The 16,062-nt window shown below is 37.6% G+C and overlaps 1 protein-coding gene across 1 annotated transcript in view; it reads left to right on the top strand.

Moving 5' to 3' along the window:
* The window catches only part of ITPR2 (inositol 1,4,5-trisphosphate receptor type 2), a 438,944-nt gene that overhangs the window by 115,198 nt on the left and 307,684 nt on the right, over window positions 1-16,062 (top strand). Inside the window, exons 10-13 of the mRNA XM_090272941.1 lie at window positions 4,407-4,451; window positions 11,480-11,631; window positions 13,857-13,956; window positions 14,480-14,640. Coding sequence (XP_090129067.1) covers window positions 4,407-4,451; window positions 11,480-11,631; window positions 13,857-13,956; window positions 14,480-14,640 — 458 coding nt within the window. The remainder of the gene's footprint in view (window positions 1-4,406; window positions 4,452-11,479; window positions 11,632-13,856; window positions 13,957-14,479; window positions 14,641-16,062) is intronic.

Here is a 16,062-nt window from a genome sequence, read left to right as displayed (position 1 = left end):
CTTGGTTGTTGGCCTTCCATACAGTTTGATTTTCTGGCAGTTCTTTTTTTTTTTTTTCCTTTGAGGTTAATTGTGATCCTTCTTATGGTTGTGCAAGGAGGTGAAATGTTGAAAACTTGAGAGTCATGATAAATGTATTTTTCTCTCTCAGTTTACACAATCCAGTTGTCTCTGTAAAATCTTCTGTCTCTTTGTTTTCCTTTCCATTTCAGCATTATTATTTTTGTTGGCACACTACCACCCCTAGTCCAACCACCGCACTTGGTTACTTTGCCTCTTCACCCTCTGTTTTCATCTCCTACTAACCATGACCAGTTGAGGATTTTTAATGTCTTGTTTCTGCAAATTTTTCCCAAGGATATGCAAAATCCTTCTGAAAATGTGAATGCATTAGCCTATGGCTTAAAGTCCCCATTGGTCTGCAGGAAGTCACGTGCTATCGTAACTCAAAGATGTAGCCATGGACCCTTCAGACCAGTGCTTCCCAATAACCTTGATACTCCCCAGTGGAGAGACTTTGCACAGAGAACTTCACTTAATGTCTCCCAGGGGTCCCCTCTATAATGTGGTATTAAGTCTCCCTTCTAATAGAAGAATTATAAGGGGAAAAGATTAACCTTTAAAAACATATAAAAATATTAAATAAGTGACATTTACGGGTCTTCCCTGAGCAAGTCTCTTTTTGTCGCCTCTATGGCACTCGCTTCCCTACAGTGTTTGTCTGTTTCACTCCCTCGTTCCTTCTCTGCCCATTATAGTTCTCTCCATCCTTGAAGACTTATCTCAAATGCTACCTTCTCCATGATTTTATTCTTGAATAAATTTGCCCACCACAGAGTCCTTCTTCTGACCTATATTTACTTATAAATCATTCATTTCTATCTTGTATCTCTTGTCACATTCTATTTTGTATTAAGGATAACTGTATTTATGTCTTATTTCTCTTCCTGGATTGTAAGGTCTGTGGTCATATTTTTAACATAAGCAAATATTTTCTTTAAAGTCCTAAAAATTCAGGAATCTCCATATGACTATATGCTTCATCTTCTTTTCTAGAAAAAATTTATGATTCATCCATAGTCTACTTACATTAATAATTATGGCTCTTATATTTAGAGAAAGAAAGCAACAGTATAATTAAAACATATTGAAGCATATATTTATTTGGCCTTTAGTTAATATGGGTAGATTAACCAGAGATTTATTTGGGTGGCTTCTCTTCTTCCTTCTCCTCCTCCTCTTTTTTTCTCCTCAACCTCCTCCTCATTCTTACTATTATTATCACTTTCATGAATTCACTGAAGCAGCAACATTTTATTAATTATTAAAAACCACACTGTAGCCTGAGAGAAACAATATGAGGCAAAAATCTAACTGATCAGCACCATCTTTAGTAATATTGCCAAAAACATGAAGATGTGAAATTTAATGACATATAATTTGTATGGTTAGCTATTCAGCATTGATTTTTCTCGTTTTACAGACTTGTACCCTGAGTTCTATGGGGGTTAGGTGAACTTTTCTAAGACCCATTTTATTTCCCTACAAAACAGAGTCTGGAATCCAGTTCCACAGACTCTCTCAGGGATTGAACTGGGTGACCCTAAATGGGTGAAATATGTGAAGAATATGGTAGAATATGAGTTACATTTCACACAGCATAAATGATTTTGTGTTTGACTTAGGTACATTAATTCCTGTTTCTGTACATATTTTAGTTATGGATAGGATTTGGTTTCCAACATGGTTTACTTTACAGTGTTTGCAACCAACTATTCTAATGCTTGTTGAATAAACTATAGCCATAGAGTATATTCTTGGTTAAATTTGTTATATATCTTTTGGATATAATTTTAGTATGGATTTAAAAAAAGATTTTACTTATTTATTTCTAGATAGAGGGGAAGGGAAGGAGAAGAAAAGGGAGAGAAACATTAATGTGCCAGAGATACGTTGATCCGTTGCCTCTTACATGCCCCCAGCTGGGGACATGGCCCTCTACCCACGCATGTGCCCTGACTGGGAATCTAACTGGTGACCTTTCTGTTTGCAAGCTGGTGCTCAATCCACGGAACCACACCAGCCAGGGCTAGTAAGGATTTTTTAAAATTTAAAAGTCTGAATTCTTTAAACTGAAAAAAAAAATTAAAAACTATAAAACAGTGACACTTGACTAAAAGAGCTGAATAACCCCTTCTGGGCACTATATTGGAACTTGGATTGTTTCAAAGTAAAAGTGCATCTTTTTGAGTTTGATTAATTAGGAGACTGGAGGCCAGTTAATTAACTATCTTTTTCGCTTTTTACCTTTCACTCTTGAATTCCAAAAGCAAGGTAATCCTGCTTTGGAACTAATTCTTTTATTCATGATTCAAGACAACTTAAGGGGACTGGGGTGCATATCTCCATAGAAAAGGGAGGGTTAGCCTCAACTCTCCATAGTGCTCGCCTTGCACTAACAGATACCTTGTAGCTGGATTTCTAGTTTCTAACCCTCTCTATCCATCACCCACCCATTTTATTATTTATATTATTATTTTTATATTATGTTTTTAGCTGATCATTTCATTCTGTTGCCTTTGCATGGAGGCAATGTTTACTTGGGCTTTTCTTGAGTGTGACAAACTATTTCCTGAACATTTATTTTGCATGATACCATAGAAAATATTCAGAAAAATTCTGAGAATTTTACCCTCTTCTAACATACTTTTTAATCAGTCTCACGTTGTTGTTTTTTTCCTTCCCTCCTTCCATATTATCTTTCCTCAGAGCTCTGTGTAGAACCAGATGCGTTGAGTGGATGGTCCTTTTGTTCCATTAAAAAAAAAAAAATCTCAATCCTCTTTCTAAACGTTTAGCTTCAGAGCACAGCAAAGGGCACATTCCCATTGTAGTTTCCAGTTCTAGCAGATCTCTACTCTGCTAACCTGGATTCTATTGCAGTTGCTCCCCTGACCCCCATCCCTTTGCTATTTCTGTATTATTATGCATTGTAATTCCAGCACAGAGCAGCCATAGTTCTTTGTCTTTTCTCCTTTTTGTTCATGCAATGCTTCTCAGAAAGCCCCCTGCCTTTGTCTGTGCCTCTACTTTCTGTCCGTTGTTTTCTGTGTTTCATGGTATCTCTCTGGTCAGGAGACGATAGGTAACAGGACAGTGAATGGGACGACTAGGAGATTTTCTGCTCAGTTTAACATAACAGCAGCTTAATGATACAGAAGCACTTCTGTTTTTGGTTGGTAAATCTGGGTCTCTGAGTCAGTGGACAAATGCTAGGGGGAACCACAGCAAGGATCCTTTTAACTATGTCCACATGGCCACTAGCTTAAAGTGAGACTAACATTTCACAGATGTATCAGGAGATAAAAACTGGGGAGTTAACTGCCTCTCCCTCAGCACTATCTACTTTATAATTACTGTCAATTCATTGAAGATTCAGGGTTTCGGTTGTTTTTCAGCCTTAGTTTTCAATGAGATTGAGAGTTTTTTGTTTTGTTTTGCTTTTGAGCTTTTCCGTCACCTTTGTTGATAATTAGTGATAAGTTGGGAGGAACATTCCTCATAGATACTAGCCCAATGTCATTTTGAGGAAGATGCCTGACTTTTTATTTTAAATGGTGACTTTAACTACTCGAGGTTGCGTATTATATACACCAACTGCTTTACATTAACATGATTACATCCAATTGGACAACTTGATATTTTGAGAAAAACATCTCATGAATTTGTTGTTTTACAAATTATGAACTAGTAGTTATTTCAATAGATCAAAGACATCATTTTGAGACTGTGTGGTCAGGTGGGATTCAGGAGTTATGAAAATGTGTGGGCCAACATGTGTGCAGAACTCATCTTTCCCATTGGAATGGCCCTAAACTCCACAATCCACGTCCAAAGACCCGCTCCTTGTTTGTTTGTTTCAATAGCCCTCATACATTATTAGACTGCATATCTGATATATATCTGATACTTTGTTTTTCTTTTGCTCAATTTTCTTTTCTTGTGTGTATAGCATGTGGAGCATGATCTTGAATCATTGTTAAAACTTTCTTTTGCTCTATTTTTTAAAACTGGTGTCTTGAGTTATTAGTCAGTGGCGGATTTTGTGGTGTGTAAAATGAACTCTTCAGTGCATCCTCAGAGGAGGTGGGATTGGCAGCTCTCACTCGTTCAAAGATGTCACTGATCATATAAATAAAGCCCATACACTTGGCATTTAACTCCTGTCTCCTGCAACTAGCATTTGACGGTAATGTTTTAAATTTTAATATTTACTAATGGTTCTTTTCTTAGCTTCTTTTCATATTAAACTTAGTTAATGGTACAATAGTGAAGTGAATTCAAGATCATTGGTCTTGTTAATGTGCTTTTAATAGCAATTAAACTAATTTTGTTTGTTTTTTTAGCTTAATCCTGATTACCGAGATGCCCAAAATGAAGGAAAAAATGTGGTGAGTAGAATTGTTTTTCCCCCAACAAATCCCAAACATATGCTTTATATTTTATATGAACAAATTGAAAAGTTAATGGGAAATTTCAAGAGTAGGATCTCTGAGGGAGATTCTCTGAGTAGAGGCTGTGGGTCAAAGATCAAGGTATAAGACAATATGGCTTGGATTCTAAGAAGATGTCCAGTAGTGGGGTTTTAGGGACATTTCTAGCAACTTGAAGGCAACTAGCATCTGGGAGATGTGGTGGGTCTAGGTTTAGTTTTCAGAAGTGAATAGAAATTAGGCAGGAAAAGTGGAATTATGGCATGATATTAAATAGGATAACAGGACAATCTTTTTTGATTCAAAATAATCTGGGTTTTACTTACAGAGGGCATTGAAACATCAGACAGTTAGATGACTGACTTTTCTGATATTCTAAAGTATGCTACTCATAAAATTCTCAATCTTATTTTAAAGCCATTTGCATTAAAATGCTTGTGCTTATTCACTCTGTTCATTTCATCATCATTTGTAAAGAAGATAATTTTGTGATTACAACATGACTTAATTCAGTCAAAAATTCAGAAATTCAGGATACTTTGATGTGATACAGATAAACCCTGGATGATGGGCATATTATTATTATTATTTTTATAATTTAGCCAGAGATTTTGATATAAAATAGATGCAGTCTGTAATTCAATTTGCTTACAAATTTGATAATCCTTTTTTGAATTGGTAGTTATTAGTCCTGTATTATCCAAAATTCTACTGTTCGATAAAAAAGAGTTGGAATATTTAATTAAAATTACTATGTCTTTGCATTGCTGCACAGCTTAATGCTTTATGAGGATATTGATGAGGGGGCTGAATCAAATCAGAATTTCTGGATCTGAGTTAAGCCTGTTTAGATCCTTTCTCCATTTATCAGGATTACAATGGAACTAAGCTCAAGTATCAGCTCATCCACCCAATGAAAACTTGAAACTGTGTCAAAGTGTTCCTAAACATAGAATTAGGCTTATCAGATCAATAGGATCTTCTGTGTTTAATTTAATGTTATCACCCTGTGTGGCTCTTTTCCCTTTGGTTTTCAAAAAGCTGCTGCCACAGGATTGTTGGGTTCTTACTTTCCTATGATTTAGAAAAATACTATCAGTAGCCATGTTTTACAAGCTAAGTATGAATCATAGCTTCTTTGGTTTTAACTATAAGCTTGTCAATGGCTTCCAGCCAGGGACCACAAGGAACACACCTGTTCTTGAACAAGTGGGATTTATTACTCATTTCACACACATTATGGGGAACCATGAGGCATCTAAGTAAGAGCTTTGTGAGAAAGAGCCTATTACAGGATTTGGGATTGTGTAAGATGATTTTGGGGAGGATTTAAGGAAGTGAGCTTTTGCATTGGATAGAAATGCTGTCAGGAGGTATGTTAGTAAGTGTCATCTATAGAGAGGGCAGACTGGAGCCAGGCTAACGTTGTCATTGCCAAAGAAGCAGCAGTCGTTCATGTTAGCTAGGGGAGAGAAATATTTCATTATTTTTGTGGCTTGGACAATGTTCCTATTTTGTCAATATTCAGACATGATTACAGAGTGGTAGTGTTTTGTCTTGATCCGTCCTAGTCATGGGGTGGCCTTATCTGATGTTGATATTTTGTGAATTTGTTCGTGTTTGACTGGAGGACACCATGGCCCACCTGTTGGATGCCAGGGAGTGCTTTTCTCTTTATCCACGTGATGTCTTCATGGTAGGGCCAAGAGAGTCCTACGTCTAGTACCACCATGAACTTGTGTTGCCTTGGACAAGTCAGATAGGTTTCCTGAGATGTAATTTCCTCACCTGTGTAGTGGGATGAGCTTGTTTGTCCTACATGCCTCAGCTGCATGCAGTACAGTTATGATGTAGTCTGACAGATGGGAACTCTTTGAATAAAGATGTTAGTAAGCTAAAGATGCGAAGTGGTTTCTACTAAAAGGGCATCATATTAAAGCTTCAAATTGTGCAATTGAATTAAATTTCTGAGCTCATTTCCTTTCAGCTAGGTACTATTTGCTGGTGCTGCTAATAATTCTGGACAGAGACCTGAGTGGAAGAATATAGAGTATGAAGGTTTATGGAGCAGCATAAAGAATGTAAATAAGTAATAAATCCATGATGAAGTTCACTCTTTGTGTTAATTAGCTTTTAGTTAGGCTCGATAGACTTTTTCCATCATCATTCACCTTTAGAGGTAAGAAAGAGCATTCTTTTGTTTTAGCAAGTACGTAATTGCATATAACACAGGTGGGGCTGCCTTTGCTGTAGAAGTTTATGACTGGATGTCATCTGTCATTTCAGAGACACATCCAACTGGAGACATTTTATTTTATTTTTTTCTCTCCAAAATTTGTAGCTTGAAAGTAAATAAAACTGAGAATAGGGGACAATAAAGCTAGCAATATGGCTCCTCATTTTATAGACCATTTATCACCTACCAATAATTATGTTTCTGTGTTTAAAAAAAACAAAACAAAAACAAAGGAGCAGTTTAGAGTTTCACCTATGAAAAATGAAACCAATTTCCCAAAACAGAGTAGAATGCTCTCTTACCTCAGATCTGGGTTCCAGTAACATGGAGTTCACTGTGATCATGCTAATTATTTTTTTTTCTAATTTTCCCTATGTTGTCTATTTAAATCCAGTTAATATTTTTCCTGTAATTTATAAACCTTTCTCAAAATGTTGCCTTCCATTTTTGAAGTGTCAAAGGTTAATGCATGGTGCTGCTGAAATGAGTCGGTGTGTGTCAGAGCTCCCATTAAGACCCAAATTGCTGTATTTATTCTACAAAAGAGCCTGTTATTTCCAATCTTACAAATGTACAGCATCCACAGGGACTCTGTAAATATTGGAACTGTGTCAAGCCCAGCTGGGAACCTGGCAGCCATTAGTTTCTTCTCCTTGAAAGGCTGCATCTTTTCAAATGGCTCTTTGAAGGGGATTTTTTTTTTTTTTTGAGGGGTTGGGGGTGGAATAATACCACTCATTTTAATATTACCATATTTATGAGGAATGTGATCTGATTTTTCAAGGGAGCGTCTTTTGTCTATGCTGAGGATTCTTAACCCCAGCAATACTGATATATTGGGTCAGCTAATTCTTTGCTATGGGGGCCTGTCCTTTGCATTGTAGGATGTTTAGTAGCATCAATGGGCTCTGTACTCACAGGATGCCAGTAGTAGGTCCCCCTACCCCAAGCTGTGGCACCTATAAGTGTATCTGGAAATTGTCAAATGCCCCTGGGGCACCAGACTTTCTTCCTGTTGAGAACCATCAATCTTTGTGCATAAGGATACATAAAAATGTTCTAGGAACCGTAACACTTTGCTGAAATATAGTTGAAAATTCTATTCTGTAGAATTTTTTTGGGGGGGGGGTGAGATGGGTACCAGATCTGAAAGGAGACCACCAAATTCCCTTGAGTTTTACAGTGTTAACATGATAAGGAAAAGAAAGAAAGAGGGGTCATGTTAGAAATTAGTTTGAGAATAACAGATTGTTAAGGCATGACAAAAGAAGTGTTTGCTGCTTTAAATGACAGAATTGTGTCTGTTACATAAAGTCATCAGTAAGAGCCCCGGAGGGTCTGAACAAAAATACACAGACGCCTGCCCATGATTATGCTGCTGCAGCCTCACGCAGGTCTGAATCATTGTTTCTTACAGAATGTCTCTGGCTCCTAACAGAATTGCAAGGCGATATCACTGTTCAAAATTCGATGACTCACAAATGAGTCAACAGAGAAGGTGTTGCAGCAGACTAACTGCTGCGCTGCCTAGGGCAGCCCCAGGACGGGCAGGAGAAGCCAGGCAAGCCATTCGTTTACTGGCCGGCTTTTCATAAGGGATTTTCAGCTCATATAACCTGCCAGGCTGTGTGCCGTTCCTTCTAAGCGAAAATGCAAAATGCTAGTTTTGTCAGGGCCCAGCAGACTAGGTTAATATTCTCAGGCCCTGCATTCCCTAAATTGAGTGTTTTGGATAGCTGGCTGATGTTAAATTTAACACCTGTCTAAGCTCAGTTGTACCTTCATGTATTTTCATGATGCCAGAGGGAGGGCATTGTGCTTCTGTAATTCTGTGTGAGGAACTAGTGTTTTTGTGTCTTTTTCTTTTTTTAACTTAGAAAAAGATGTGGGTTTCTATACAGAAGCCACTAACACAGAATTTTGAACAGAACTGTCTTTGTGTTGTAGAAATATAAGACTGATTTTCTTGTATATTGGAGCTTGATCCATATATTTAAAACTTGCATGCTTCTCACTCATTCGTATTTCATTATTTAAACTTTTGAGAGGCTGGCTTGAAGTTTACCATCAAACTGTTTATGAAGGGAGGTTTAAGCGAATTATCAGATTAAAAGAGATTAAAAGCAGAAAAGTTAAGAATGCAGCTCTTTTCACAAACCTTTAAACATGTTGAAAACTCTTATTCACACAAACAATTATTAGGCTATTTAAAAATGAAACTTACCTATTCATTAAAGCTTCCCCCCCGCCAAGTGCCTAAGTATTATTTAGGGCTACAGTAGTATATTCCACTTACCCTATGTAATTAAAATTAAACCATAGGTCTTAAATAGTGTGCATAATTCAGAGTGACTTTTTTAAGTGAGCCCTAAGAAGTGAGGTTTCTCTATGTTTGGAAAAGATTTTTATTGTTCCCTGTAAAATAGGTCTCAGACTACTCTTGTTGGGACCCTGCAGGGAGACGTTACCAAGGAGGATTGGGTAGGAGGGCAATCTCTAGGAACCTGGATCTGCTTTCTTTTTATAAGTCTAGACAATTCATTTTATTGATACTAGCATTTCAAAAGGGGAGTGCATACAGGTTGAATGATTCCTGCTAAATGAACTCACAAGTGACTGATGTATAAACCACAAAGCCAACTTTCAGTTGCTAAGTATATCTAAATCATTGGGTCAGTTAGTGCATTTTCCTTGAAAGAAAATCTATATCAAAAGCTAAATTATAATTAGAAGATCGGTGTACAGGGGCTCAGGAAATCAGACGACACATATTCCTTTTAGAGATCTGGATTCCTGAGAGAAGACTGGAGTACTAATTTGTTGTCTCTATACTAAGCAATGGTGAGAGAACATTTTATCATCCCCAGAAGAGAGCTATGTCCATTAGCAGTCCCTCTACATTCCCTCTCTCCCCTAGGTCCTGGCAGTAACAAACCTACTGTTGCTATGGGTTTGCCTATTCTGGATATTTCATATATGGACTCATGCAATACATGGCTTTTTCAGTCTGGCTTCTCTCACTTAGCATAATGTTTTCAAGGTTCATGGATGTTGTAGAATGTATTTGTACTTCATTCCTTTTTATGGCCAAATAACATTTCTTTGTGCATATACCACATTTTGTTTATCCATTCATGATCCGATGGACATTTAGGTTGTTTCTACTTTTTGGCTATTATAAATAATGCTGCTATGAACATTCATGGACAAGTTTTTATGTGGTCATATATTTTCATTTCTCTTGGGTAGATACCTAGAATTAGAATTGCAAGTTATATGTTACTATTTTGAGGAACTGCCAAACTCTTCCTAAATGGGTATACCATTTTATGTTTCCCCTACAATATATGAGTGTTACGATTTTTCCACATTCTCACAAACACTTGTTATTGTCTTTTTCTTTGATTATAGCCATCCTAGTGCACTTAACTAATCAGTAATGGCACTGAGCACCTTCTGGCCATTGGTATGTCTCCTGTGGAGAAGTGTCTATTCAAATCCTTTGCTCAATTTTTTATTGGATTGTCTTTTTATTATTGAGTTGTAAGTGTTCTTTATATATTCTGGATATAATTCTCTTATCAGATATATGATTTATAATTTTTTTCCCAGACTCTGGGTTTTTTTAATAGACACTATTTTTTTAGAGCAGTGTTAGGTTCATAGCAAACCCTGGCAGTTTCTCTGCCTGTTCACAGTTTAGAGGTGCTACCAATTTGTGCACCATTTGCAGAATACACTAGAATGAAACTGCAAAGGGTTTTCTTATGCAAGGAACATGATATTCACAATCTTGGGACGGAAATTCAAGTGAGTGTTTGGAAGATCAAGTGTAATATTTCATTGTGATAGCAGCCATTACATGAAAGCTGGTGGTTGGATATGGCCTGCATGCCTTTGCCTATTGAGCATCCCTTCCCTCCCCCACTTTTATTCAGCCTCCTGTGATGGTACAATGGCAATCTTCCTCTCATTTCAAAATTTCATTTATTTCAATAAATATAATTAATTATTTTTATGTACTTAGTTACTAAGGTTACATTACATTTTGGTTTCTTGTGCATCATGTTCTTCCACGGGGGACTGGGACTTGGGGAAGTTCATGTAAAAATACCTAATCATCAGTCTTGTGTGGTTGCCTGCTTAAAAATGGTAAGGTTCTCTTAGAAATGTTGCCAGAGTTTCAGATCACCATGAAGGCTTTTACTTGTGAAGATCTCCCTTTATTTCACTTTCTATGCCATTCGAGTATGTGCTTGGTCCTAATGGAACAGCTGATGAGTTGAATGGGAATGCTGTGGATGATTCCCCTTCTCTCTGGGTTAATGCCTCAATTATGTTTTTGGAGTTGGGCAGGTTCTCTGAACACTGCCATGTTTACTCTTGGATTTATGAGCGCTAGATGTTTCAGCTCACTATTTCTCTGTGTTTGTTTTAAATGTGGAATGGTCACAGTTACTATTGTGTAAACAGGTTTACTACAGGGAAGGGAGCATGACTGTTGTGACTTCCAGTGCCCTGGTAACTGGTGCAGATTCAGCCACCCCTCCAGGAGTGTGCGACTTGTCACTGTTGATGATAATTACCTCAGAGGCTGTCAGGCCTTACCTGCTATTTTTGGTTGATATGAAATGCACATTGCTGTAATCCAATGAAGAAATAACGTGCAAATTTAAACCTATGTCCCAATTAATGGGAGAGTTTAATAAGAAACCCGATAAAAGTAAATAACCTTGTATCTCCTCAACAGAGAGATGGAGATCTTCCAACCTCAAAGAAGAAACGCCAGGCAGGGGAGAAGATCATGTACACCTTGGTCTCAGTCCCACATGGAAATGACATTGCATCCCTTTTTGAACTGGATGCCACAACTCTTCAGAGAGCTGACTGCCTGGTTCCAAGGTAAGAAAAAAAAAGGTTAAATGATAATATTTGTTTGAGTAATTTTAGTAGTAGGTAAGAAATTAAAATCATAGTGTTAATATAATTTGTGTGATATAGAGGGAGAGAGCACAAGTGAAGAATAAGTGTGTAAAAAGTCATGCATCTTTTGTGAGTAGGTTAATGTGGTTTGCTTTATTTTCATAAATAATTAAAATGTGCAGGACCAAAGAAGTTCTGAAAAATTCATGAGATTCATTTATTCTTATTACTTATATGGACTTTGGTTACTGAAATGAAAAATAATCTAGAAGTTTTCTATTAATATTTATGTAGTTTATTTTTATTATGTTAAATTCCATATTTCATTCATTCATTCATTCAGCCATTAAAAGCCATTCAGTCACCAAATCCTCGTTGAACATTGATTAAATTCTAGGCATTGCTCTTGGCATTGGGAAAACAGTAGTGAACAAACTGGTTATGTACTTAAATTCAAATTGGGGAGAGAGGAAATAGACAAACATAAAATGTAAGGTCAGGTAATGAAAATGCTTTGAAGAAAAATTGCAGAGTTTGGAGACAGTTCTATTAGGCGGAGGTGGGCAAAAGGGAAAAAATTGGAACAATTGTGGGAGCATAATCAATAAAATATACTTAAAAGAAGAGTAGGGGAAACAGCCACAGGGCTTAATAGGATACGACCCCACTTTCCAGATGCTTAAAATACAACGAGGGAAGGCAACTGAGTCCATATGACATCTATGTAATTCAGTGCAGAAGATGATAAATGGTACAAGTTATTTTGAAATTTCCGATTATTTGCACAAGGGCTGGATCTTTGCTATTTTAGATTTTTGAAAGTCAGTCTTTATTTTATCTGCTTTTATGAATGAGACAACCACAATAACCATGATGTTGAATGAATCTCTTACTTTCTCTTAGGCCCTTGACATTTTGTTTGATTTTCTTTTATTGGCTTTAATGCTTTCTGCCTCGTGTTGTACGACCTAGTTATGTCTTATCTTTCTAACTGAGCTCTCAGGAACTGGAAGGCAGAGGGCTTACCACAATAGTATTTTTTAAATAGACACTTAAACTCATATTTGTTTAAGACAATGAAAGATTTACTAAAAATGATAATGTTTGAGATGGATGAAGCCTAGCTGTCCTTTCTCAGGCACTCTCCCAGTTCATATACAGTTGACACTTATTCCCAGTGCCCTGAATTAGCGACTACTCAGCCATTGCTTCTAGGGGAAATACACGGTTAGGCTCCTGTGAGCCTCTGGTCACAATATTTTCAGCCATCAGTCAATATATAAACTTGTTGTATGTGTATTTCTGTTTAAAGACACCTTATTTAATATCTATTGTTGATTCATTAACATTGAACTCACTGCCATCAGCACTGTAACTCATGTTTGAATGAAGCTTATCTAACATGAGTATTTTTTCCTTAAGGCCTAGTCTTGCTTTTAAGAATAGGAGACATCACTTCAGCATTATGCCTGGAGATTGTTTCGAACAGCAAATTCACCAACGAAGAGAATATAAATGTGGAGGACATTGTACTAAATAGACCAAGAAAAGCACACTTGATTGCAGAGAAACAAGAAGGCAAAGCATTGCTTTGTTCAGCCTCATTGGGCATGTGTGTGGCTCAAACTTTTTGTCACTCTGCATATGTCTGAGGATTGGCATGAAGGTGCCTGGAGTACTGATTTGGGAGTTCCAAATTTTAGTGAGTAGGTGAATTCACAAGTGTGGAATCTACGAATAATGAGATCAACTGTGTATACTTTTCCATGCAGATGGTTAAACACAAAAAGGACTGCTATCAGACAGTAGCTTTGACTGAGTTGGTTACTTCTTCAGAGTTTCTCACATTAGCGTTTATCAGAATTGCGTGAAGAGCCTGTTAAAATACTCATTGTTGGGCCTCAGTTTCCCAGTTTCTGAAGCACTGGACTGGGATGAAGCTCAGAATTCGCATTTCTAACAAGTTCTCAGGCGGTGCTGGTACTGCCAGGCCAGGGACCACACTTTTGAGAGCCACTGGTCTGGGTTAATACTGCAGGCTTTGAAGTAGGCTATGGTTCAAAAATTTCCCTTCAACCAGACTGATCAATACTTGAATCAATTACTAGTCTCAAATATATTTATATTCATATTGTGTATGAAATTGTTAGATATGTTAATTGTAAGTAGGCTAATTTTTTTATAATGTATTATTTTGCTTTTAGGAACTCCTATGTTCGGTTAAGACATTTATGTACCAACACATGGGTAACGAGTACCAGTATCCCTATAGACACAGATGAAGAGAGGCCTGTTATGTTGAAGGTAAATGTTTCTGAAAACGGTTGAATTTTCAACCAGATGCGTAAATGGGATTGGGGGCAGTGACTGACAACGCATCTTCATCAGCATTAGGAATCATTGCAATTCATTTCATCAAGCACTCCGGCTGCGGCTGCGTAGGTAGCTGAACTCACTGGCTTGGTGTTAGCTGGGCCGTGTGAGTCAGGAGGCTGTGGTGCAGATACCAAGGAGTGGGAGCAGCACGTAGAAAGGGGAGAAGACTCCAGGACCGCCTTTTCCCTGCTCTGTTGAAATGGAAGGAAAGGGCGAGTGTGATAAGACATAGGGGTGGGGACAAGGCAGGATGTAGGCACGGACAACCCGTGTTCCTATTGCCTTTCACAAAGGGTGATGAGAGTGGGAATTAATTATGTGTTTGGATTATCTACTCTTGCATTGTATTTGTTAAACCATACTAAGATGTGTTAGTACTGCAAGAATATTGCATGATCATTAGAAAAGAAACAACTCATCTGAATGGAAAAAAAACCCCAACACATTACAGATTGGAACCTGCCAAACAAAAGAAGATAAAGAAGCGTTTGCCATTGTGTCCGTCCCACTCTCTGAGGTGCGAGACTTAGATTTTGCCAATGATGCCAATAAGGTGCTGGCGACCACGGTTAAAAAGCTGGAAAATGGCACAATAACTCAGAATGAAAGGAGGTGAGTAACTTTTAAAAATGGCTCAATTGCCCACTCCTGTAGTAAACCTCAGGTGAATGAATGGCTCTAACGGAATATTTAGATTGATCTCCATGGCAGTCTGCTTGATTCCCAATGAGCAGATTATGGCGAGTGATTGAAAATGGGGACATTCAATCTGGTGGAGTCTTTACTTTTCCATTTTAGTTTGGCTTGAAAACACTTGCTTTTAAGTTACCCTCTGATCTTTCTTTCTAAATATTTCATAAGAGATCGACAGTACCTTTGTTGCACTTGATTTGATATTTTGGATTTCTAAAGGTACTAAAAGGAGTGTGTATATGTATATATTTCTTACTTATTCAAGAGACATTTCCCTGCTCTGGTACCACAAAAGAAACAAATATATAATATCAGAAAATAATCTGCATGTGCAGCTCTCTGCCCTTATAAATCCCTCAGAGAAACTGCATCCTTGATTCTTCAACTTGGATTTTGGAAATAAGTGAGCAAAAGAATGATATTGATAGCTGTTAATTATTTTACCTCTACTTTTTGTTGGTACTATGCTAGGCCCTGTAAATATGTTGTCTCTAATGTTCAAACAGCCCTGACATAGACATTATTACCACTTTACATAAAGGAGAATTGAAAGCTTAAACGAACTAGGTAAACTCACAGTTAGTGGGGTATTCAGTCGTCTGTGATTTTGAAGTACGTGTGTCTCTGGTACCCCAGAGCACAAGCCTTCTCAGTATTTCTCCTCTCCGCGATGCTGCCACATGCCTGTACATTCGAACAAGAAGAAACTACGTACCAATTTCCCAGACCTTCATGCACTGGAACTCTCAGACACAGCCGGTGAGATGATTACTGCTACAAGCACTTTGGGAAATAGTTCCAGTAGTGACTAGCAATGTTGAAGAAGCAGCAGTCCTCTCATAAGTGGAATCATCCAGTGCTTGTCCTTCTGCGGTTCACCTATATTGTCCCATGTGACAGGATTTCCTTATATATGAGTTGAATAATATTCCATTGTATGCATACATGCATTTCCTTTATCCATTCCTCCATCCATAGACATTTAGATTGTTCTCTTACCTTGGCTGTTGTAAGCAATGCTGCAAAATAGTCTGACTCATAGAAACACAGAGTAGAGTGGTGGCTGCTGGGGGGTTGGGGGCCGGGTGGGGTGGGGCTGGGGGATAAGGATTTCCTATGTAATGGGTTTAAAGTTTCATTTTTACAAGATTAATAAGTTCTAGAGATTTGCTGTACAATATTGTGCCTATAGTTAACAATACTGTATTGCATGCTTAAACATTTGTAAGAAAGTAGGCCTCATTTATTACCATATACACATGCACGAAAAGGAAGCAAACACTTTTATGACTCATCAGTTCCACTTCTAGACTTAATGTTTTTGAACATCTGTCCAAAAGA

This window comes from Furipterus horrens, unplaced genomic scaffold (assembly GCF_987537825.1).
Source record: "Furipterus horrens unplaced genomic scaffold, mFurHor1.1.pri manual_scaffold_4, whole genome shotgun sequence".
Classification (NCBI taxonomy): domain Eukaryota; kingdom Metazoa; phylum Chordata; class Mammalia; order Chiroptera; family Furipteridae; genus Furipterus; species Furipterus horrens.
The sequence above is the reverse complement of the archived record's forward strand: the minus strand, read 5'-3'. Positions and strand labels throughout refer to the sequence as shown.